General features: G+C 39.2%; 2 protein-coding genes across 4 annotated transcripts in view; one reads left to right on the forward strand and one right to left on the reverse strand.

Moving 5' to 3' along the window:
• LOC139959580 (ubiquitin carboxyl-terminal hydrolase 1-like) overlaps nt 1-10,190 on the forward strand; it is a 42,433-nt gene extending 32,243 nt beyond the window's left edge. Inside the window, exons 6-7 of the mRNA XM_071957296.1 lie at nt 2,531-2,723; nt 7,541-10,190. Coding sequence (XP_071813397.1) covers nt 2,531-2,723; nt 7,541-7,943 — 596 coding nt within the window. The 3' untranslated portion in view covers nt 7,944-10,190. The remainder of the gene's footprint in view (nt 1-2,530; nt 2,724-7,540) is intronic.
• Nucleotides 10,191-13,249: 3,059 nt separating this feature from the next.
• Nucleotides 13,250-22,553, reverse strand: LOC139959581 (uncharacterized). Of its 3 annotated transcripts, XR_011790179.1 has the most exons (5): nt 22,441-22,536; nt 21,442-21,487; nt 20,252-20,455; nt 15,503-16,028; nt 13,250-15,454 (listed from the first exon to the last, which is right to left on the reverse strand). XR_011790179.1 is itself a non-coding variant. In XM_071957297.1 (4 exons), the coding sequence occupies exons 1-4, from the start codon at nt 22,519-22,521 to the stop codon at nt 15,787-15,789; spliced, it is 573 nt and encodes a 190-aa protein (XP_071813398.1). In that variant the 5' UTR covers nt 22,522-22,536; the 3' UTR covers nt 13,250-15,786. The 3 variants fall into 3 exon arrangements, 2 of the variants coding, with proteins under 2 accessions (XP_071813398.1, XP_071813400.1); XM_071957297.1 differs by having other exon boundaries at nt 13,250-16,028; XM_071957299.1 differs by lacking the exon at nt 21,442-21,487 and having other exon boundaries at nt 13,250-16,028; nt 22,441-22,553.
• Nucleotides 22,554-24,348: the final 1,795 nt, after the last annotated feature.

A 24,348-nucleotide genomic window follows, 5' to 3' on the forward strand; every position in this document is an offset into this window, starting at 1 on the left:
CTGTGTTTGCTCTACTGTTGTTCTGCTGAATGGTACTGTGTTTGCTCTACTGTTGTTCTGCTGAATGCTACTGTGTTTGCACAACTGTTGTTCTGCTGAATGCTACTGTGTTTGCTCAACTATTGTTCAGCTGAATGCTACTGTGTTTGCACAACTGTTGTTCTCCTGAGTGCTACTGTGTTTGCTCAACTGTTTTTCAGCTGAATGGTAATGTGTTTGCTCAACTGTTTTTCAGCTGAATGTTACTGTGTTTGCTCAACTGTTGTTCTGCTGAATGCTACTGTGTTTGCTCAACTGTTTTTCAGCTGAATGTTACTGTGTTTGCTCAACTGTTGTTCTGCTGAATGCTACTGTGTTTGCTCAACTGTTGTTCAGCTGAATGCTGCTGTGTTTGCTCTACTGTTGTTCTGCTGAATGGTACTGTGTTTGCTCAACTGTTGTTCTGCTGAATGCTACTGTGTTTGCTCAACTGTTGTTCTGCTGAATGCTACTGTGTTTGCACAACTGTTGTTCAGCTGAATGCTGCTGTGTTTGCTCTACTGTTGTTCTGCTGAATGGTACTGTGTTTGCACAACTGTTGTTCAGCTGAATGCTGCTGTGTTTGCTCTACTGTTGTTCTGCTGAATGGTACTGTGTTTGCTCAACTGTTTTTCAGCTGAATGTTACTGTGTTTGCTCTACTGTTGTTCTGCTGAATGCTGCTGTGTTTGCTCTACTGTTATCTGCTGAATGCTACTGTGTTTGCACAACTGTTGTTCAGCTGAATGCTGCTGTGTTTGCTCTACTGTTGTTCTGCTGAATGGTACTGTGTTTGCTCAACTGTTGTTCTGCTGAATGCTACTGTGTTTGCTCAACTGTTGTTCTGCTACTGTGTTTGCTCTACTGTTGTTCTGCTGAATGGTACTGTGTTTGCTCTACTGTTGTTCTGCTGAATGCTACTGTGTTTGCACAACTGTTGTTCTGCTGAATGCTACTGTGTTTGCTCAACTATTGTTCAGCTGAATGCTACTGTGTTTGCTCTACTGTTGTTCTGCTGAATGTTGCTGTGTTTGATCTACTGTTGTTCTGCTGAATGCTACTGTGTTTGCTCTACTGTTGTTGTACTGAATGTTACTGTGTTTGCTCAACTGTTGTTCAGCTGAATGTTGCTGTGTTTGCTCTACTGTTGTTCTGCTGAATGCTACTGTGTTTGCTCTACTGTTGTTCTGCTGAATGCTACTGTGTTTGCTCTACTGTTGTTCTGCTGTGTTTGCTCAACTGTTGTTCTGCTGAATGCTACTGTGTTTGCTCTATTGTTGTTCTGCTGTGTTTGCTCAACTGTTGTTTTGCTGAATGCTACTGTGTTTGCTCTACTGTTGTTGTACTGAATGTTACTGTGTTTTCTCAACTGTTGTTCAGCTGAATGTTGCTGTGTTTGCTCTACTGTTGTTCTGCTGAATGCTACTGTGTTTGCTCTACTGTTGTTCTGCTGAATGCTACTGTGTTTGCTCTACTGTTGTTGTACTGAATGTTACTGTGTTTGCTCAACTGTTGTTCAGCTGAATGTTGCTGTGTTTGCTCTACTGTTGTTCTGCTGAATGCTACTGTGTTTGCTCTACTGTTGTTCTGCTGAATGCTACTGTGTTTGCTCTACTGTTGTTCTGCTGTGTTTGCTCAACTGTTGTTCTGCTGAATGCTACTGTGTTTGCTCTACTGTTGTTCTCCTGAATGCTACTGTGTTTGCTCAACTGTTGTTCTGCTGAATGTTGCTGTGTTTGCTCAACTGTTGTTTTCGAACAAAGGTTTATGAAATGTGGTTTGAGTGTGAGAGTGTATTATGTGCACCGCTGTGTACCGCTGTGTACGTACCAACTGGGCATGGTAGGCTGTATACCTACGATCGCAATGTGTACGTAATATATCATAGGCAATCACATGTAAGAGTCTATTTGTTGTGGAAATGGGAGTGCTAACTTCAAGTTGCTCGTTTTGCCTATTTGCCGACGTAACTTCATTCACCAAATTGATGCGTTCGAACAAACGGTGCTTTTGGTGAGTAACTGGTGAATTTGAAAACTTAACTCTCATTCATTAATAACAAATGAAAGGAATGGATGCTGGTAGAGCTGATTGTCGAGCTTAATATTGGTAAAAGAAGATGTCCATTTGCTCAGACATCTATGTGTCATATTTCACATAGGAAGACTGTTTCTTCTGGATATTGAAACATTTTGGAATAAACATTCTATACTTATCAGTGAATTAATGCTAAATGCCCACATGGGAGTGCTTCAGATAAGGGCTGGAAATCTCTGATCTTTTCTGGTTCTCACTTAATTCTTGGACAAATTTAACTAACTTGCTCTACATTAGTCAGATAGTTATGTGGAATTTTGAGCAAATTATATGGTAAGGAATGACAATGCTTGCTGGCTCTCTGGTTGATATCATTCCTCAGGTTCACACTGGTAATATACCCCAACTTGTAAGTTCCATGGATTATATGTAACTGTTTTGAAATCATTTGACTGTTGTGATGTTTTTTTCTTCAGATGTGACTTTATCCCAGGGATCCCTTGATTGGGCCCTCTCAGAGTTTACCCTTGGTGAAAGGCTTACAGACACTAATAAATATTTCTGTGACAGCTGTCTCCATCTCACAGAAGCAGAGAGGTTTCTCCTATTTGATGACTTACCAGATGTTATGGTTGTACATTTAAAGCGCTTCAGTGCCCTATCACACACGTAAGTAGTTTTGTTGCCCTCCCTATGATGAGTAAAATTGCTGTGTCATTCATTTAAAGTTATTCAGTTACTACCACTCAAGTCAATAGTTCTATTGCCTCCTTATGATGGTTAGAGTTGCTGAATCATTCATTTAAACTAATGTAGTTACTACCACTCAAGTCAATAGTTCTATTACCATCCTTATGATGGGTAGAGTTGCTGAATCATTCATTTAAACTAATGTAGTTACTACCACTCAAGTCAATAGTTCTATTGCCCTCCTTATGATGGGTAGAGTTGCTGAATCATTCATTTAAACTAATGTAGTTACTACCACTCAAGTCAGAAGTTCTATTGCCATCCTTATGATGGGTAGAGTTGCTGAATCATTCATTTAAACTAATGTAGTTACTTCCACTCAAGTCAGAAGTTCTATTGCCATCCTTATGGTCGGTAGAGTTGCTGAATCATTCATTTAAACTAATGTAGTTACTACCACTCAAGTCAGAAGTTCTATTGCCCTCCTTATGATGGGTAGAGTTGCTGAATCATTCATTTAAACTAATGTAGTTACTTCCACTCAAGTCAGAAGTTCTATTGCCATCCTTATGGTCGGTAGAGTTGCTGAATCATTCATTTAAACTAATGTAGTTACTACCACTCAAGTCAGAAGCTCTATTGCCCTCCTCATGATGGGTAGAGTTGCTGAATCATTCATTTAAACTAATGTAGTTACTTCCACTCAAGTCAGTAGTTTTGTTGCCTCCTTATGATGGGTAGAGTTGCTGAATCATTCATTTAAACTAATGTAGTTACTTTCGCTCAAGTCAGAAGTTCTATTGCCATCCTTATGATGGGTAGAGTTGCTGAATCATTCATTTAAACTAATGTAGTTACTTCCACTCAAGTCAGAAGTTCCATTGCCTCCTTATGATGGGTAGAGTTGCTGAATCATTCATTTAAACTACTGTAGTTACTACCACTCAAGTCAGAAGTTCTGCCTCCTTATGATGGGTAGAGTTGCTGAATCATTCATTTAAACTAATGTAGTTACTACCGCTCAAGTCAGAAGTTCTATTGCCATCCTTATGATGGGTAGAGTTGCTGAATCATTCATTTAAACTAATGTAGTTACTTCCACTCAAGTCAGAAGTTCTATTGCCATCCTTATGATGGGTAGAGTAAACTAATGTAGTTACTACCACTCAAGTCAGAAGTTCTATTGCCATCCTTATGGTGGGTAGAGTTGCTGAATCATTCATTTAAACTAATGTAGTTACTACCACCCAAGTCAGAAGTTCTATTGCCATCCTTATGGTGGGTAGAGTTGCTGAATCATTCATTTAAACTAATGTAGTTACTACCACTCAAGTCAGAAGTTCTATTGCCATCCTTATGGTGGGTAGAGTTGCTGAATCATTCATTTAAACTAATGTAGTTACTACCACTCAAGTCAGAAGCTCTTTTGCCCTCCTTATGATGGGTAGAGTTGCTGAATCATTCATTTAAACTAATGTAGTTACTACCACTCAAGTCAGTAGTTTTGTTGCCTCCTTATGATGGGTAGAGTTGCTGAATCATTCATTTAAACTAATGTAGTTACTTTCGCTCAAGTCAGAAGTTCTATTGCCATCCTTATGATGGGTAGAGTTGCTGAATCATTCATTTAAAATAATGTAGTTACTTCCACTCAAGTCAGAAGTTCCATTGCCTCCTTATGATGGGTAGAGTTGCGGAATCATTCATTTAAACTAATGTAGTTACTACCATTAAGTCATAAGTTCTGCCTCCTTATGATGGGTAGAGTTGCTGAATCATTCATTTAAACTAATGTAGTTACTACCGCTCAAGTCAGAAGTTCTATTGCCATCCTTATGATGGGCAGAGTTGCTGAATCATTCATTTAAACTAATGTAGTTACTTCCACTCAAGTCAGAAGTTCTATTGCCATCCTTATGATGGGTAGAGTTGCTGAATCATTCATTTAAACTAATGTAGTTACTTCCACTCAAGTCAGAAGTTCTATTGCCATCCTTATGATGGGTAGAGTTGCTGAATCATTCATCTAAACTAATGTAGTTACTACCACTCAAGTCAGAAGTTCTATTGCCATCCTTATGATGGGCAGAGTTGCTGAATCATTCATTTAAACTAATGTAGTTACTACCACTCAAGTCAGAAGCTCTATTGCCATCCTTATGATGGGTAGAGTAAACTAATGTAGTTACTACCACTCAAGTCAGTAGTTCTATTGCCATCCTTATGATGGGCAGAGTTGCTGAATCATTCATTTAAACTAATGTAGTTACTACCACTCAAGTCAATAGTTCTATTACCATCCTTATGATGGGTAGAGTTGCTGAATCATTCATTTGTACTAATGTAGTTACTTTTGCTCAAGTCAGAAGTTCTATTGCCTCCTTATGATGGGTAGAGTTGCTGAATCATTCATTTAAACTAATGTAGTTACTACCACTCAAGTCAATAGTTCTATCACCATCCTTATGATGGGCAGAGTTGCTGAATCATTCATTTAAACTAATGTAGTTACTACCACTCAAGTCAGAAGTTCTGCCTCCTTATGATGGGTAGAGTTGCTGAATCATTCATTTAAACTAATGTAGTTACTACCACTCAAGTCAATAGTTCTATTGCCCTCCTTATGATGGGTAGAGTTGCTGAATCATTCAAACTAATGTAGTTACTACCACTCAAGTCAGTAGTTTTGTTGCCTCCTTATGATGGGTAGAGTTGCTGAATCATTCATTTAAACTAATGTAGTTACTACCACTCAAGTCAGAAGTTCTATTGCCATCCTTATGGTGGGTAGAGTTGCTGAATCATTCATTTAAACTAATGTAGTTACTACCACTCAAGTCAGAAGCTCTTTTGCCCTCCTTATGATGGGTAGAGTTGCTGAATCATTCATTTAAACTAATGTAGTTACTACCACTCAAGTCAGTAGTTTTGTTGCCTCCTTATGATGGGTAGAGTTGCTGAATCATTCATTTAAACTAATGTAGTTACTTTCGCTCAAGTCAGAAGTTCTATTGCCATCCTTATGATGGGTAGAGTTGCTGAATCATTCATTTAAAATAATGTAGTTACTTCCACTCAAGTCAGAAGTTCCATTGCCTCCTTATGATGGGTAGAGTTGCGGAATCATTCATTTAAACTAATGTAGTTACTACCATTAAGTCATAAGTTCTGCCTCCTTATGATGGGTAGAGTTGCTGAATCATTCATTTAAACTAATGTAGTTACTACCGCTCAAGTCAGAAGTTCTATTGCCATCCTTATGATGGGCAGAGTTGCTGAATCATTCATTTAAACTAATGTAGTTACTTCCACTCAAGTCAGAAGTTCTATTGCCATCCTTATGATGGGTAGAGTTGCTGAATCATTCATTTAAACTAATGTAGTTACTTCCACTCAAGTCAGAAGTTCTATTGCCATCCTTATGATGGGTAGAGTTGCTGAATCATTCATCTAAACTAATGTAGTTACTACCACTCAAGTCAGAAGTTCTATTGCCATCCTTATGATGGGCAGAGTTGCTGAATCATTCATTTAAACTAATGTAGTTACTACCACTCAAGTCAGAAGCTCTATTGCCATCCTTATGATGGGTAGAGTAAACTAATGTAGTTACTACCACTCAAGTCAGTAGTTCTATTGCCATCCTTATGATGGGCAGAGTTGCTGAATCATTCATTTAAACTAATGTAGTTACTACCACTCAAGTCAATAGTTCTATTACCATCCTTATGATGGGTAGAGTTGCTGAATCATTCATTTGTACTAATGTAGTTACTTTTGCTCAAGTCAGAAGTTCTATTGCCTCCTTATGATGGGTAGAGTTGCTGAATCATTCATTTAAACTAATGTAGTTACTACCACTCAAGTCAATAGTTCTATCACCATCCTTATGATGGGCAGAGTTGCTGAATCATTCATTTAAACTAATGTAGTTACTACCACTCAAGTCAGAAGTTCTGCCTCCTTATGATGGGTAGAGTTGCTGAATCATTCATTTAAACTAATGTAGTTACTACCACTCAAGTCAATAGTTCTATTGCCCTCCTTATGATGGGTAGAGTTGCTGAATCATTCAAACTAATGTAGTTACTACCACTCAAGTCAGTAGTTTTGTTGCCTCCTTATGATGGGTAGAGTTGCTGAATCATTCATTTAAACTAATGTAGTTACTTTCGCTCAAGTCAGAAGTTATATTGCCATAATTATGATGGGCAGAGTTGCTGAATCATTCATTTAAACTAATGTAGTTACTACCACTCAAGTCAATAGTTCTATTGCCCTCCTTATGATGGGTAGAGTTGCTGAATCATTCAAACTAATGTAGTTACTTCCACTCAAGTCAGAAGCTCTTTTGCCATCCTTATGATGGGTAGAGTAAACTAATGTAGTTACTACCACTCAAGTCAGTAGTTCTATTGCCATTATGATGGGTAGTTGCTGAATCATTCATTTACACTAATGTAGTTATTACCACTCAAGTCAGTAGTTCTTTTGCCATCCTTATGATAGGCAGAGTTGCTGAATCATTCATTTAAACTACTGTAGTTACTACCACTCAAGTCAGAAGTTCTATTGCCATCCTTATGATGGGTAGAGTTGCTGAATCTAGGGACATCAGTGTGTTTAAGTCATATAATATTCATCCCTCCTAATATATGGACATCAGTGCCTTCAAGTCATTACAATACCTGCTTGCCTATCCCAGGAAATTTGAACATCTCACGACATGTAATCAAACTGCAAAAAATTAATTTTCTTCATTTAATTTTGTTTTTGATTGACCTTTATTTGTTCAGGTTCTCACCAGGAGGAAGCATACCAAAGTTAAATGATGTTATGGTTACACCTTTAAGCATTAGAATGGAGAGGTGGTGCACCAAGGCCTGTCAGCAGAGGATGGATACATACCAGTTAATGAGTGTTGTTTCTCACACTGGATCCTCTAGCTCCAGTGGTCATTATCTTTCCTATGTCCGAGTACCCAAGCTGAAAGCTGTGTGCACACAAGATAGTAAATCCAGGGAGAGTCCACAACCAGTGGATCAATATGAATGGGTGCTGTTCGATGATGACCAAGTATCTGCCTTATCAGAGCAAGAATTTGAAAGCTGCATCAACCAACCGTCTGAATCTCAGGAATTATTTGATACCCCATACCTCTTATTTTACTCTCGTGTGACGACGGAGAAAAATGACTGAACAAATTTGATTGTTTGGATTTGTTTTAATCCTGCACCAGTGTACAAACTCCCTCATTCAGAGGATATCATTAGCTGGTCCCAGTTAATATTCAACAATACATTGGGCTTCCCCTTTTATGCCAAATTACCCCAATTAAGTCTAACACATTGCTTCATTCACTTTGCAAGCATTTTCAAAGATGCTAAAGGATTGTCAACCTTGTCCAAGGGATTGTGAACAACCTGGTGAAATTTCAAGCTATGTTAGCATTTGATAATAATGCAGATGTAACAGTTTCAGCCCAAGCAGCCGCATTAAAATGAGGCTTATGATCAGTGATGAGTTGTAGTTTTATGTTTCACTTGAATACTAAGTATTGCAAATATTTATTTCAAGATAAATCAGTGACTTCAAACCATGTCAAATAGCTTGTCTGATTATCTTAATGAATAAATTGAAAGTCGCTGCAAATTTTCTAATCTTGATAGGCTGTTCTTTTGTGAATAAATGTTCTTTGATTCTTTGCTGAAGGCCAAAGGTATCAATGTGATGGTGTGTGCATATATGAATGGGTGTAAATGTGTGTGTGTGAGGCCTAAGCATGTAACATAACAGAAAAGGTACATATTGGATGATTTCTTGCACTTTGGGCACAAGAAATTGGTGGAGGTCAAAGGTAATTTGTGGTCAACAGAGGTCAAAAATTGGAAAGCTTGGAAGAATTTCAAACTTTGTAGACACCAACATCTACAATAGATCATTGCAAACCTCAGTATGCATGTACAACAATAATAGCAAACCTCACTCAGCATGGACAACAATAAATGCAAAGTTTATTCTAGCATGTACAACAGGGTGATGCAAATGTTAGTTCAGGTGTATAACATTTGATTGCAAACCTTGGTCCAGCTTATGCACAGGTGATCACAAATCTTAGTCCAACATGTATAACAGATAATGGCAAACCTCAGTCTGCATAAACAACGGAAACAGTAATTGCAAACTGTTTTCCTGTGTGTACCAATGATTGCAACCATTATTCTGCATAAACAACAATGGCAAACCTCAGCCTGCATGTACAACAATAATAGCAAACCTCAGTCTGCATGCACAACAATAGCAAACCTCAGTCTGCATGCACAACAATAATGGCAAACCTCAGTCTGCATGCACAACAATAATGGCAAACCTCAGTCTGCATGCACAACAATAATGGCAAACCTCAGTCTGCATGCACAACAATAGCAAATCTCAGTCTGCATGTACAACAATAATAGCAAACCTCAGTGTTCATGCACAACAATAGCAAACCTCCGCATATACAACAATATTAGCAAACCTCAGTCTGCCTGCACAACAATAATAGCAAACCTCAATCTGCGTGCACAAAAATAGCAAACCTCAGTCTGCATGCACAACAATAGCAAACCTCAGTCTGCATGCACACCAATAGCAAACCTCAGCCTGCATGCACACCAATAGCAAACCTCAGCCTGCATGTACAACAATAGCAAACCTCAGCCTGCATGTACAACAATAATAGCAAACCTCAGTCTGCATGTACAACAATAATAGCAAACCTCAGTCTGCATGCACAACAATAGCAAACCTCAGTCTGCCCGTACAACAACAGCAAACCTCAGTCTGCATGTACAACAATAATGGCAAATCTCTGTCTACATGTACAAAGATAATAGCAAACCTCAGTTATCTGCATATACAACAGACACAGTAAATGCAAAGTTTAAGGCCAACATGTACAACAGGTGATTTCCAATCGGAGTCTCAACTCGTACATAGTTTGTTGCAAAACTTACTTCTTATCAATTCTGAGTGGTGTCAGCATTCTATTTTCTTATGGATGTGATGTCTGAGTCTGTTGAGTTTTGCAGTATCAATATGCTCTAGGCAATTTGTTGATTCTGAAGAGTGATTAGTAATCAATGTTGTTGAGGAGTTAAAGTCCCATAAAGTGCTTCACAATTAATCCCCTTTTACCGTTCAGTTCAGTACCAGAAATGCAATCATCTTCTCACTATTAGAATACTTTGTAGTAATATTTGAAGTAGGAGGATGGTTAGGAACCATGTCTATTCAGCATGGACTACTCAGAACCAATGACTTACACTAGTGTGATGCAGGATCAATACTTTTCTTTTAATATGCAAATGAACTTGTATCCTTTGTCGCAAGATAACTTGTTTTTAATAATTGGAACAAAATATATATTTAAATTCTTTTCTTAAAATAAAATTGTTATCTTGACGATAAGATTCCAGTGTTTTCTTTTGAAAAGTAACAACATAAATGGAGTAGATTCATAGTTTCTCCCATGGATGACAGATTGAGAAGCATAAACATCAAATGGAATTGGTAAGTGGGTGTATTTTCCCTCGGATTAAAGGCAAAATGTGGAGAGGGGATCCCCCAGCAATAACAGAACGCAAAATGTAAAAAGTGCATTTGAGGTTTGGATGAGGTAAGTAGCTGGATCTTTTTCGAGTGAATAGTAAGTTTCTAAAGATTGTTGTTTCACTATCAAACTTGAATTGACTTTTTACATCCCAAAATCAGCCAGAGAGATTCAAGAGTTTTAACAGCACAACTTTTCCGTTAGACCTATAAATTCTAGTTGAAATTTACCACAGAATATAGCTTTAAAAGGGGAGGGACCCTCTACATGGAGTTGGCTTCAAAGACCCCAGGGGCACACCGCCTCCATTATAGATTTTTTGATTTGCCCCTGAGTTTTCCATTAAGTTCCATGCCTCTATCTGAACCAACTGGGGATTTCAAATTTGGCGGTATTGCTGCCCTCCCCAAATCCACTTTAGAAAAACTGGGCACCCCACTGATTACACCTTCAGTAACTCAAAAATTAGGACATATATAATTGTACTTTCAAAATTTACACTTTTCTATGAGCAGTCGAAAACGTTAAAAGATAGAATACAGATAAACAATCAAGCATTATCCTAACAATTATTTGATTGACTGTGAGTGTTGACTGGTCCTGAGTCAAAAACTCAATGGTAATCAAATATGATAATTTTTCAGTGTGAACAGTATTTAACTCAGGCCTAAGTTGATGCACTATACAATGCACTGGTCGAAGTTTGATGCCTTTACCACAGCAATAAAAAGTGTTAAACCCTACTTGACACCAGCTGCTTTAAAGACTTTGTCACAAAGTGAAGTGCCAAAATATAAGTCAATTATAAGTAAAAATATCTCTATCCAGTGCTTATATTTGGTTACTTGTGTCAGCACATTTGCTACTTGTTTGTAACAAATTAAAGCAATTTTATCCTAAAATGTTTCTTTGTATCATATTAGGACAGTAAGTGTCACTAATCCAAGGCTGAGTTAAATGTTTCTTTCTGTCATATTAGAACATCTAAGATAGTATGTGTATCTCCTCCGAGACTGAGTTAAATGTTTCTTTCTGTCATATTAGAACATCTAAGATAGTATGTGTATCTCCTCCGAGGCTGAGTTAAATGTTTCTTTCTGTCATATCAGAACATCTAAGATAGTATGTGTATCTCCTCCGAGGCTGAGTTAAATGTTTCTTTCTGTCATATTAGAACATCTAAGATAGTATGTGTATCTCCTCCGAGGCTGAGTTAAATGTTTCTTTCTGTTATATCAGAACATCTAAGATAGTATGTGTATCTCCTCCGAGGCTGAGTTAAATGTTTCTTTCTGTCATATTAGAACATCTAAGATAGTATGTGTATCTCCTCCGAGGCTGAGTTAAATGTTTCTTTCTGTCATATCAGAACATCTAAGATAGTATGTGTATCTCCTTCAAGGCTGAGTTAAATGTTTCTTTCTGTCATATCAGAACATCTAAGATAGTATGTGTATCTCCTTCAAGGCTGAGTTAAATGTTTCTTTCTGTCATATCAGAACATCTAAGATAGTATGTGTATCTCCTCCGAGGCTGAGTTAAATGTTTCTTTCTGTCATATCAGAACATCTAAGATAGTATGTGTAACTCCTCCGAGGCCGAGTTAAATGTTTCTTTCTGTCATATCAGAACATCTAAGATAGTATGTGTATCTCCTTCAAGGCTGAGTTAAATGTTTCTTTCTGTCATATTAGAACATCTAGAATAGTATGTGTATCTCCTCCAAGGCTGAGTCCCTTATTAGCTTCAGTGTATATACCCTTTGAAGAAGACTAAGTGTGCATTATTATTGCAATTCATAGTGTTCATGGCACAAATTTGCATGTGAGGGGGAGGGGCATCTCCTTACACCCCTTCCCCATTTGCAGATCACATGTATGATGACCAGGAATTACATCAGGAAAAGTTGGGAGCTATGCACTATAATGATGCTGGTGTTTCTTCTCTACAGTCCAGTGTATGGTACTTCAAAATTCAATCATTTACACACTAGCGTCTTGCCGTTTTGCATTATACTAGACATATAATTACAAATGCACCAATCACAGGGAACCCTGGTCTCTTTGTTTCTTTGTATAGGTCTGGTCCTGAGATGGCTGAATAATTTAGGTTTTACTGTATATATCCACAAAGAAAGTATCACCACAGACAATTTGCCATCAATCCTTTCATCACCTTTAGCTTCTACTGCACTGTTTAGATATAAAATGAGTTTAAAATAAATACAAGTTTAGTCAGATGGAGACTTTTGCCCAAAAAAGTATATATATAGTTATTGATCCCACAATTTTACTCTTTTATTCAAGAAAATTCATAACAATCCCTCAAACTCAAAATGCATTTGTAACATTTGTAACAAGTACATGGCATGCACAGATCTTCACAGTTTGGAAGCTATTACTGTACTATGCAACAACAACAAACAAAGTGCAGCCTTGAAACCTGGATGTATTTTAATCTCAAATTGGGCAGAAGTTTGGTTCATATAACCTTACCATAAATTGATGGATTATGTCAACATTAGCAAATAAATGGCTTTCAATAATTTTTCATAACTGAGCAGGGATTTTAATGTTGATTTGTTATCTTTGGAAAAGTTTTTTAAATGCTTTAAATTACAGATTGAGGATCAGTTACAGCAAAATATGAAAACTTGAAGAACAGTTTTCTCTTGAGCCAAAATTGGACCCCAGGGAAAACTACCTCATTTGTTTTAATTAAGTCAGCCTATTATTTGATAAGAGAAAACCCAATTTAAAACAGTGATAACTCCTATATCGTACTTATTAAACAATTCATGAGGTAATATATATGAGCACTTTATAGACCAGAAGAGAAGCAAGATTAATTGGTCCAAAAGATGTATAGCTACAGGAAACTCAAAACTTCTCAATAATAAAAGTAAATAATCTCCATTCCTCTATCTGTATTTGTTAATATATTATTAATTTAAAATTATTTCTAGACAGAGCTAAGAACATTGTTTATCTACATATTGTACAGTTAAAATCAAATTTAACAACTAAATTTTGATGCAACATTATCACACATTTTATCACTGGATCCATGATGAAATGTTATTATAAACTTTATTACCGTACATGAATGCATTAGGATGGCATCTGTCCTGTCAATGGGTGGCTTATTACATTTGCTAACACTAAGATGGCATCTGTCCTGTCAATGGGTGGCTTATTACATTTGGTAACATTAAGATGGCATCTGTCCTGTCAATGGGTGGCTTATTACATTTGGTAACATTAAGATGGCATCTGTCCTGTCAATGGGTGGCTTATTACATTTGGTAACATTAAGATGGTATCTGTCCTGTCAATGGGTGGCTTATTACATTTGGTAACATTAAGATGGTATCTGTCCTGTCAATGGGTGGCTTATTACATTTGCTAACACTAAGATGGCATCTGTCCTGTCAATGGGTGGCTTATTACATTTGGTAACATTAAGATGGTATCTGTCCTGTCAATGGGTAGCTTATTACATTTGCTAACACTAAGATGGCATTTGTCCTGTCAATGGGTGGCTTATAACATTTGCTAACACTAAGATGGCATTTGTCCTGTCAATGTGTGGCTTATTACATTTGGTAACATTAAGATGGCATCTGTCCTGTCAATGGGTGGCTTATTACATTTGGTAACATTAAGATGGTATCTGTCCTGTCAATGGGTGGCTTATTACATTTGGTAACATTAAGATGGTATCTGTCCTGTCAATGGGTGGCTTATTACATTTGGTAACATTAAGATGGTATCTGTCCTGTCAATGGGTGGCTTATTACATTTGGTAACATTAAGATGGTATCTGTCCTGTCAATGGGTGGCTTATTACATTTGGTAACATTAAGATGGTATCTGTCCTGTCAATGGGTGGCTTATTACATTTGCTAACACTAAGATGGTATCTGTCCTGTCAATGGGTGGCTTATAACATTTGCTAACACTAAGATGGTATCTGTCCTGTCAATGGGTGGCTTATTACATTTGCTAACACTAAGATGGTATCTGTCCTGTCAATGGGTGGCTTATTACATTTGCTAACACTAAGATGGTATCTGTCCTGTCAATGGGTGGCTTATTACATTTGCTAACACTAAGATGGTATCTGTCCTGTCAATGGGTGGCTTATTACATTTGCTAACACTAAGATGGTATCTGTTCTGTCAATGGGTGGCTTATTACATTTGCTAACACTAAGATGGCATTTGTCCTGTCAATGGCTGGCTTATTTCATTTGCTAACACTAAGATGGCATTTGTCCTGTCAATGGGTGGCTTATTACATTTGCTAACATTAAGATGGCATCTGTCCTGTCAATGGGTGGCTTATTACATTTGCTAACACTAAGATGGTATCTGTCCTGTCAATGAATGCCATTTTACATTTGCTAACATTAAGATGGTATCTGTCCTGTCAATGGGTAGCTTATTACATTTGGTAACATTAAGATGGTATGTCCTGTCAATGGGTCGCTTATTACATTTGGTAACATTAAGATGGTATCTGTCCTGTCAATGGGTGGTTCATTACATTTGGCAACACTGAGGTGGCAGCCGTGCTGTCAATGGGTGGCTTACTACTGTTGTTGTGTGTCCTGTAATCGGTACCAGGCCTCGACAAATACAGTTGCCAACTCGCCATTGGCGAGTAGAATATTAGCTTTGGCAAATAGAAAATACACTATGCACTACATTTCAGCTAGTGACTTGTGGGCAAGGCTATCGTTACAAACATTTCACAGAATGATGCAAGCAGTACTTTGGCCAACTTGAAGCATGTTTAAGATGTAAACTGATTTTTATCAATGAACAATCTCAGTAAAATGGTTCGCTATCTGCACATGCATTATGTACGGGAAGTTTTCATGTGCGGAGATTGTTCACGGGCGTTTATAAACATACAGCGGATAAAATCATTTAAAATATTATATAAAAATTAATACAGGGAACGGTTTGAGCTTACGATGTACGTAACATGTTTAAAGGCATTCATATATATGTTGTTCATATATTAATTTCTCAACCAAATAAAAAAGTTTATTGAACATCGATATCACCACGGCTTGGTTATGCACAGGCAACCCATACACCTACCCATACCTTAGTACAGTTGCTAACACTAAGATGGTGTTTCCTGCTAATGGGTACCTTTCTACTGTGATAACACTAAGATGCCGGATGGTGTGTCCTGTTAATGGGTACCTTTCTACTGTGGTAACACTAAGATGGTGCATGTCCTGTTAATGGGTACCTTACTACTGTTGCTAACACTAAGATGGTATGTTTCCTGTTGAATGGGTACCTTACTACTGTTGCTAACAATAAGATGGTGTATCCTGTTAATGGGTACCTTACTACTGTTGCTAACACTAAGATGGTGAAATAAAGCAAAGTCAAAGTAGGTTTGAAGCAAAATGGGGGTATAAACAGGGTCATGGGATATTAATGTCATATGATGGCCTGTCATCGATTCTATTCCAGCTGCAGTTGTTCCATAGGTGCTGGACAAGATAGAATGGATACTTGCGGCAATTGTCATCCTCTATGCAATGGCCCTCACAGTTGTTTCCCCACCAAGCGTTAAACTTGGACACTTGATCCTCCGAGCAGGTGGTATAGCCATCTCTGGTCCATGTAGCATTCTCAAAGGCAGCATTTTCTATGGATCGTTTCCCTGAAATGAGCAATGAGTTAATCAGAATGATGACTGAAAGGTAAGTGACAGCAATGCCATCAAAGGTCAGGGCTATCTATGCTACCACATCTGGCAAGAGATAGTCATGCCATAAAACCCAGGAATATCAGGGCTATCTATGCTACCACATCTGGCAAGAGATAGTCATGCCATAAAACCCAGGAATATCAGGGCTATCTATGCTACCACATCTGGCAAGAGATAGTCATGCCATAAAACCCAGGAATATCAGGGCTATCTATGCTACCACATCTGGCAAGAGATAGTCATGCCATAAAACCCAGGAATATCAGGGCTATCTATGCTACCACATCTGGCAAGAGATAGTCATGCCATAAAACCCAGGAATATCAGGGCTATCTATGCTACCACATCTGGCGAGAGATAGTCATGCCATAAAACCCAGGAATATCAGGGCTATCTATGCTACCACATCTGGCGAGAGATAGTCATGCCATAAAACCCAGGAATATCAGGGCTATCTATGCTACCACATCTGGCGAGAGATAGTCATGCCATAAAACCCAGGAATATCAGGGCTATCTATGCTACCACATCTGGCGAGAGATAGTCATGCCATAAAACCCAGGAATATCAGGGCTATCTATGCTACCACATCTGGCAAGAGATAGTCATGCCATAAACCCAGGAATATCAGGGCTATCTATGCTACCACATCTGGCAAGAGATAGTCATGCCATAAAACCCAGGAATATCAGGGCTATCTATGCTACCACATCTGGCGAGAGATAGTCATGCCATAAAACCCAGGAATATCAGGGCTATCTATGCTACCACATCTGGCAAGAGATAGTCATGCCATAAACCCAGGAATATCAGGGCTATCTATGCTACCACATCTGGCAAGAGATAGTCATGCCATAAACCCAGGAATATCAGGGCTATCTATGCTACCACATCTGGCAAGAGATAGTCATGCCATAAACCCAGGAATATCAGGGCTATCTATGCTACCACATCTGGCAAGAGATAGTCATGCCATAAACCCAGGAATATCAGGGCTATCTGTGCTACCACATCTGGCAAGAGATAGTCATGCCATAAAACCCAGGAATATCAGGGCTATCTATGCTACCACATCTGGCGAGAGATAGTCATGCCATAAAACCCAGGAATATCAGGGCTATCTATGCTACCACATCTGGCGAGAGATAGTCATGCCATAAAACCCAGGAATATCAGGGCTATCTATGCTACCACATCTGGCAAGAGATAGTCATGCCATAAAACCCAGGAATATCAGGGCTATCTATGCTACCACATCTGGCGAGAGATAGTCATGCCATAAAACCCAGGAATATCAGGGCTATCTATGCTACCACATCTGGCAAGAGATAGTCATGCCATAAACCCAGGAATATCAGGGCTATCTATGCTACCACATCTGGCAAGAGATAGTCATGCCATAAAACCCAGGAATATCAGGGCTATCTATGCTACCACATCTGGCGAGAGATAGTCATGCCATAAAACCCAGGAATATCAGGGCTATCTATGCTACCACATCTGGCGAGAGATAGTCATGCCATAAACCCAGGAATATCAGGGCTATCTATGCTACCACATCTGGCAAGAGATAGTCATGCCATAAACCCAGGAATATCAGGGCTATCTATGCTACCACATCTGGCAAGAGATAGTCATGTATTAAACCCAGGAATATCAGGGCTATCTATGCTACCACATCTGGCAAGAGATAGTCATGCCATAAACCCAGGAATATCAGGGCTATCTATGCTACCACATCTGGCAAGAGATAGTCATGCCATAAACCCAGGAATATCAGGGCTATCTGTGCTACCACATCTGGCAAGAGATAGTCATGCCATAAAACCCAGGAATATCAGGGCTATCTATGCTACCACATCTGGCGAGAGATAGTCATGCCATAAAACCCAGGAATATCAGGGCTATCTATGCTACCACATCTGGCAAGAGATAGTCATGCCATAAAACCCAGGAATATCAGGGCTATCTATGCTACCACATCTGGCAAGAGATAGTCATGCCATAAAACCCAGGAATATCAGGGCTATCTATGCTACCACATCTGGCGAGAGATAGTCATGCCATAAAACCCAGGAATATCAGGGCTATCTATGCTACCACATCTGGCGAGAGATAGTCATGCCATAAAACCCAGGAATATCAGGGCTATCTATGCTACCACATCTGGCGAGAGATAGTCATGCCATAAAACCCAGGAATATCAGGGCTATCTATGCTACCACATCTGGCAAGAGATAGTCATGCCATAAACCCAGGAATATCAGGGCTATCTATGCTACCACATCTGGCAAGAGATAGTCATGCCATAAACCCAGGAATATCAGGGCTATCTATGCTACCACATCTGGCGAGAGATAGTCATGCCATAAAACCCAGGAATATCAGGGCTATCTATGCTACCACATCTGGCGAGAGATAGTCATGCCATAAAACCCAGGAATATCAGGGCTATCTATGCTACCACATCTGGCAAGAGATAGTCATGCCATAAAACCCAGGAATATCAGGGCTATCTATGCTACCACATCTGGCGAGAGATAGTCATGCCATAAAACCCAGGAATATCAGGGCTATCTATGCTACCACATCTGGCGAGAGATAGTCATGCCATAAAACCCAGGAATATCAGGGCTATCTATGCTACCACATCTGGCGAGAGATAGTCATGCCATAAAACCCAGGAATATCAGGGCTATCTATGCTACCACATCTGGCAAGAGATAGTCATGCCATAAAACCCAGGAATATCAGGGCTATCTATGCTACCACATCTGGCAAGAGATAGTCATGCCATAAACCCAGGAAAATCAGGGCTATCTATGCTACCACATCTGGCAAGAGATAGTCATGCCATAAAACCCAGGAATATCAGGGCTATCTATGCTACCACATCTGGCAAGAGATAGTCATGCCATAAACCCAGGAATATCAGGGCTATCTATGCTGCCACATCTGGCAAGAGATAGTCATGCCATAAAACCCAGGAGTATCAGGGCTATCTATGCTACCACATCTGGCGAGACATAGTCATGCCATAAAACCCAGGAGTATCAGGGCTATCTATGCTACCACATCTGGCAAGAGATAGTCATGCCATAAAACCCAGGAATATCAGGGCTATCTATGCTACCACATCTGGCGAGAGATAGTCATGCCATAAAACCCAGGAATATCAGGGCTATCTATGCTACCACATCTGGCGAGAGATAGTCATGCCATAAAACCCAGGAATATCAGGGCTATCTGTGCTACTTACCACACCTGCAAGCAGATAGCCATGTCATCAAACCCATGGCTACTATGCTACTTACCACACCTGGAAGGAATCCATGTCATCAAATCCATGTAACTCAGGGCTACCCATGCTACTTACCACACCTGCAAGCAGATAGCCATGTCATCGAATCCATGGCTACCTATGCTACTTACCACACCTGGAAGGAATCATCAAACCATGTAACTCAGGGCTATCCATGCTACTTAACTTTGAGGGAATTGTCCATGCCAGCAAACCCATGTAACTCAGGGCTTCCCATGCTACTTATCTTTGAGGGAATTGTCCGTGCCAGCAAACCCATGTAACTCAGGGCTATCCATGCTACTCAACTCTGAGGGAATTGTCCATGCCAGCAATGCCCATGTAACTCAGGGCTACCCATGCTACTCAGCTTTTAGGGAATTGTCCATGCCAGCAAACCCATGTAATTAGGGCTACCCATGCTACTCAACTTTGAGGGAATTGTCCATGCCAGCAAACCCATGTAACTCAGGGCTACTCAACTTTGAGGGAATTGTCCATGCCAGCAAACCCATGTAACTCAGGGCTACTCAACTTTGAGGGAATTGTCCATGCCAGCAAACCCATGTAACTCAGGGCTACCCACACTACTTAACTTTGAGGGAATTGTACATGCCAGAAAACACTTGTAACTTATAGCAATCTATGCTATTCACATGGAAAGAGACAACAATGCCCTGGAAACAAGTCATGGCTACTAATGCTGCTATAGGAGATACCCTGGATGTGACCAACATGGAACCAGCTTATGGCCATTTGTCATTGAATCACAACCACTAGGTTGTATGACTGTTACTATATTAGTTCCTACAAAATATTGGCTTTACATGCTTTGTAATTTTGAAGTCCTCAGATATTCCACAACAGTACTTACGGATGTGGCAATCAGTTGCACTTGCGTCATTATAGTCATAAACCCCCTCTAAGAACAGAACATTTTCATGGTGAACAAAGCCTTCATTCCCAATAGCAGAAGCGTATCCTTCCCAATACCGCAGAAAAACATTCAAACAGGATCCTGAGTCGTCGTCTATGATGACACAGCTTTCGAAGTGCTGTAAATTACAGCTGGCTTCAACTTTAAAGGAAGGGAAAGTTCATTTCAATAGCATAGGAATAACAGCACATGAACTTATGTTTACTAGGTACAACTTTGCATCCGTTCGACAGTGGAATTTTGCTTAAAATGTCAGACCATTATAATGATAAAAATTTCAAACAACACTGCAATTACTCTACGTAGTTACCTGCAATTCTATGAAACTGAAATGACTTCCCATGAAATGTTTCATATTTGGATGTGAATGACAAATGCTAAAATTCTGTCTAGTTGCCCTTTATCATAGCAAGGTAAATGTAAAGGTACTGTTCAAAGTAAATGCCTGCCCAACAGTAATTTAAGAACCACATTTCCAAACTACAATACATGCACAGCAACACAAAGGTTTTGTTACAGAAATGTTTTCGTCAGTACGGCTTGCAGACAAGAAGAATGGAAAGAGCTTTGAGGAGTACTAGTAAGATGAGTAGATAAGTAGAGTAACATGAGTAGACACAAGATTGGACTTAAGAAAACTTACAGTAAACAGTGAGGGTACCATGTAGCTTAGACAGCTAGACAGCGTGAGCATGGAGGGACAGGGTGTGCATGAAGGGACAAGGTGAGCATGGAAGGACAGGGTGTGCATGAAGGGACAGAACATGGAGGGTTAAGGTGTGCTTACAGGGGCAGGGTGTGCATGGGACAACACATTGAAAGAGATCCACACAAACAATATGTGCTGTACAGTGGTTAATATACTCAAATGTTCTGTTTACAACCTGAACTGCAATACAAGCATACATTAATTTATGGCCAAGTTGGAAACCTGAAAGATATCTAAGACTTTGGGAAAGTCTGTCCTTAGGACAGTATTTTGGCCTATCTGTATAATACAGTTATTGTAATTTACTGGGAGGGCTAACTACATATAAATAGCTCCACTCTGGAAAAGAGCTGATCAGATTACTCTAGAGTGTGAATCTGTTAGTCTGGTAGTAAAGTGTACAATAAGTTCCTACTACCTTGTTGCAAACTGTCCTGATAGGCTGATACATTACCTTTCTTGGACTACCATCCTCAGGAGAGCCATTAATGGAATGAGAAACAAAACAGTTTCAAGTTCTCAATTAAACTTCCATTTACAATAGTCTAGTGTAATACTAGGACCAGAAGGCCAAACGCTTATTGTTCTGACGCTTCTCAATATGCCAATTGAAATCCAGATGCTAGTAAATCAATGAACCTAATTGGACCTACTAAAACATCTTCAGCCAAGTTCGGAGAAAATTATTAAATACCGTTTGAGCTATCATCTTTTGACAGTTAAATGGCTACCTCCAGACCTGGTGTTCCAATGATGCTTAGGCCTATATCATGACCTGTGAATTGTGGTCACAGGAATCAATATTTAATGGCCAATTTAAAGAACACTTGTCCTGTTCTGGTATTATCTCTGACAGTTGGCCGCATAAGCGTCACCCAAAGGCTTATTTAGCCGTAAATAAGCAACCCATATTGAACAGACTATCAGTATCACTATCATCAGGTTAAAAGTAACTAAGCATGAGACTGAGAGCGCTTCATCTTTATTTAACCTACGATTAGGTAAATAAGCAACAATACGTACAACACTAACGGAATCGACGATACTGTAAATACTCAACAGTGTAACGCTAAATATTCGTTAAAGAAGCAAAAGTGCAACGATAATTTAACAGACGAAAGCCTACTAAAAGAGTTAAGCCTAACATTGCGCATACATAGGCCTAGTATTATTTGTATTACTATTAGATAGACATGCAGGCTTAGCGACACTACAGACTACAGTGCCATAGCCTAGGCCTACGGCCAATTGGCTAGGCTAGCATGGGCTTGAGTTGGCTACCTTATTCTAGCCTAACTCAGGCCAGGCCTGGTATTGACTTGTTTTGTTCTTCTAGTTGCTGAATTTAACGTTGGACTCAGTTTTGTAATATCGCGGAAAAGCAAGTTCATAATCAAAGGAGTATGTCGCCATTTACCCACGTAAAACAAGACCAGTGCTGTTGCCAGGAACGCCATGGCATAACCGATGTGATTGCAGCGCACGTATGGAACGCCATGTTAACATTTACTCAATAATTAAAGATATCTTCATTTAATTCGAGATATCTGCAATTAATTTCAAGTCAATTTTCGAATTAAATTGAAGATATCTCTAATTATTTCAGATATCTCCAATTCAATTTGAGATATCAGAAATTGCATTTTCGATATCTTGAATTTTATTTAAGATAGCTCAAATTGATTTTTAAGTATCAAGCAATAAATTAAAGATATCAAAAAATGGAAACATTATTTAAGCTATCTCGAATTGAGATATCCAAAATTGAATTCTAATATCAAGAATTGAATTCGAGATACCCAAAATTGAATTCGAGGTATCCAAAATTGAATAAGAGATATCAAGAAAAGAATTAGATATATCCAAAATTGGTTTCGGGATATCAAGAAATTGAATAAGAGATATCCAAAGTAGAAATTCAAGATATCAAGAATTCAGAAAAATGTTGAGTTGACGAGATACGATAAGTTTTCAATTAAACATTTTTCAGAAAATTGTTCAATTGCTCAGTTGGAATGAAGGGAACTATAATAAACATAATGGAGATCCGTTTCTCTACGTCCGAGCTGTGCACTTGTGGCATAGTCACGTATCCCCTGGTAACTGCAGTAGAGTGAGCTTGGCTTGCTTGGCTGTAGGCTAACAGAGGGCGGGACCGATGTCTGGGCGGTATATCCTGGGCCGGAAGAAGGCAATGGCAAACCACTTCTGTAATCTGCCAAGAAAATGACCATGACATAAAACCCTCACTTCCACTGGAAGCACAGATCCTGAGGCAGTAACTACATTTTTTCGGTCATATCATGCGAGCGGACGACTCCCTGGAAAAATCAATAATGGTGGGAATGGGAGATGGATCACGAAAGAGGGGCAGGCCACGAGCACGATGGATGGATGGTGTCAAGCAGGCGACTGGGCTGACTCTGGGTGGACTGCGAGGGGCAACCAGGAGCCGGAAGGATTGGAGGATGAAAGTCATGGTCATCACCAGGGGTAGGACACGACTCGACGGCACAAGGTGACAAGGTGATAATAAACATACTGCAGAAAAATGTTGAATTGACGAGGTATGATGAGTTGTCAATTAAACATTTTGCAGAAAAATGTGCAACTGCTCAGTTAAAGCAACTGAGCAATCCAACCATTTTCTGATTTTTTACATGATATTATCTTGTTATCTAAACAATTTACTGAAAAATGTCAACTTATGGGGCAAAGTTTTTTCTTATGTTGATGGCATTTTTAAGCTTCCGTACATAAGCATCATAAAGGCGCATGAAACGTTTTTTGAAGGGCATGTTATTCAGATTCCCGGTTCTATTGGACGTTTTCCGTCGTATTGATTTCAGGTTGGATGTAGTTTCGTTGTGACCAGGCAGCGTTTATGAAACGCAACAGTTCTTCTAGTATAATTTACTATGACTAACCTCAATGCGAAATAATTGTGTAAAACGGTCTTAGTTTGGCAGTGAGTTCATGAGTTTTGTCTTGATCGGCTGTTGATCTCAATTTGTGTAGTCTCTTCCACCAGTTTCAGCATAGCTAGGCCTTAAAGTAACGTTCGACTTTCGTCAGGTTTATGATTATGGGACAACTTGAACAAACCTGGCCAGGCCTGTGAGCAATGTTATGTTGTCTAGGCCAGCAACGTCTGGGTAGAATAGGGTTCGTTAAAGGCATTGAAGACTCGCCCAAACCGCGTGCGGCCATCTGAAAAAGTTAACTTTCCGTTGCTTGCAAGTGACGTTTTGTTCATGTCGCTACAAAATGCATGCAGACAATAATGAAACGTGATACCTTGTTATCTTTAGCTGGACCTGAAATG

The sequence above is a fragment of the Apostichopus japonicus genome, chromosome 19, assembly GCF_037975245.1.
Source record: "Apostichopus japonicus isolate 1M-3 chromosome 19, ASM3797524v1, whole genome shotgun sequence".
Lineage (NCBI taxonomy): Eukaryota > Metazoa > Echinodermata > Holothuroidea > Aspidochirotida > Stichopodidae > Apostichopus > Apostichopus japonicus.

Excerpts from the sequence above, each read along its gene's own strand:
- LOC139959581 (XM_071957297.1), bottom strand. The coding sequence starts at position 22,521 with ATGGCGTTCCATACGTGCGCTGCAATCACATCGGTTATGCCATGGCGT. Across the intron at positions 20,456-21,441 it reads TCAGGACAGTTTGCAACAAG|TTGAAGCCAGCTGTAATTTA; the intron begins GTAGTAGGAACT and ends CTTCCTTTAAAG. Across the intron at positions 16,029-20,251 it reads TGCAACTGATTGCCACATCC|GGAAACGATCCATAGAAAAT; the intron begins GTAAGTACTGTT and ends TGCTCATTTCAG.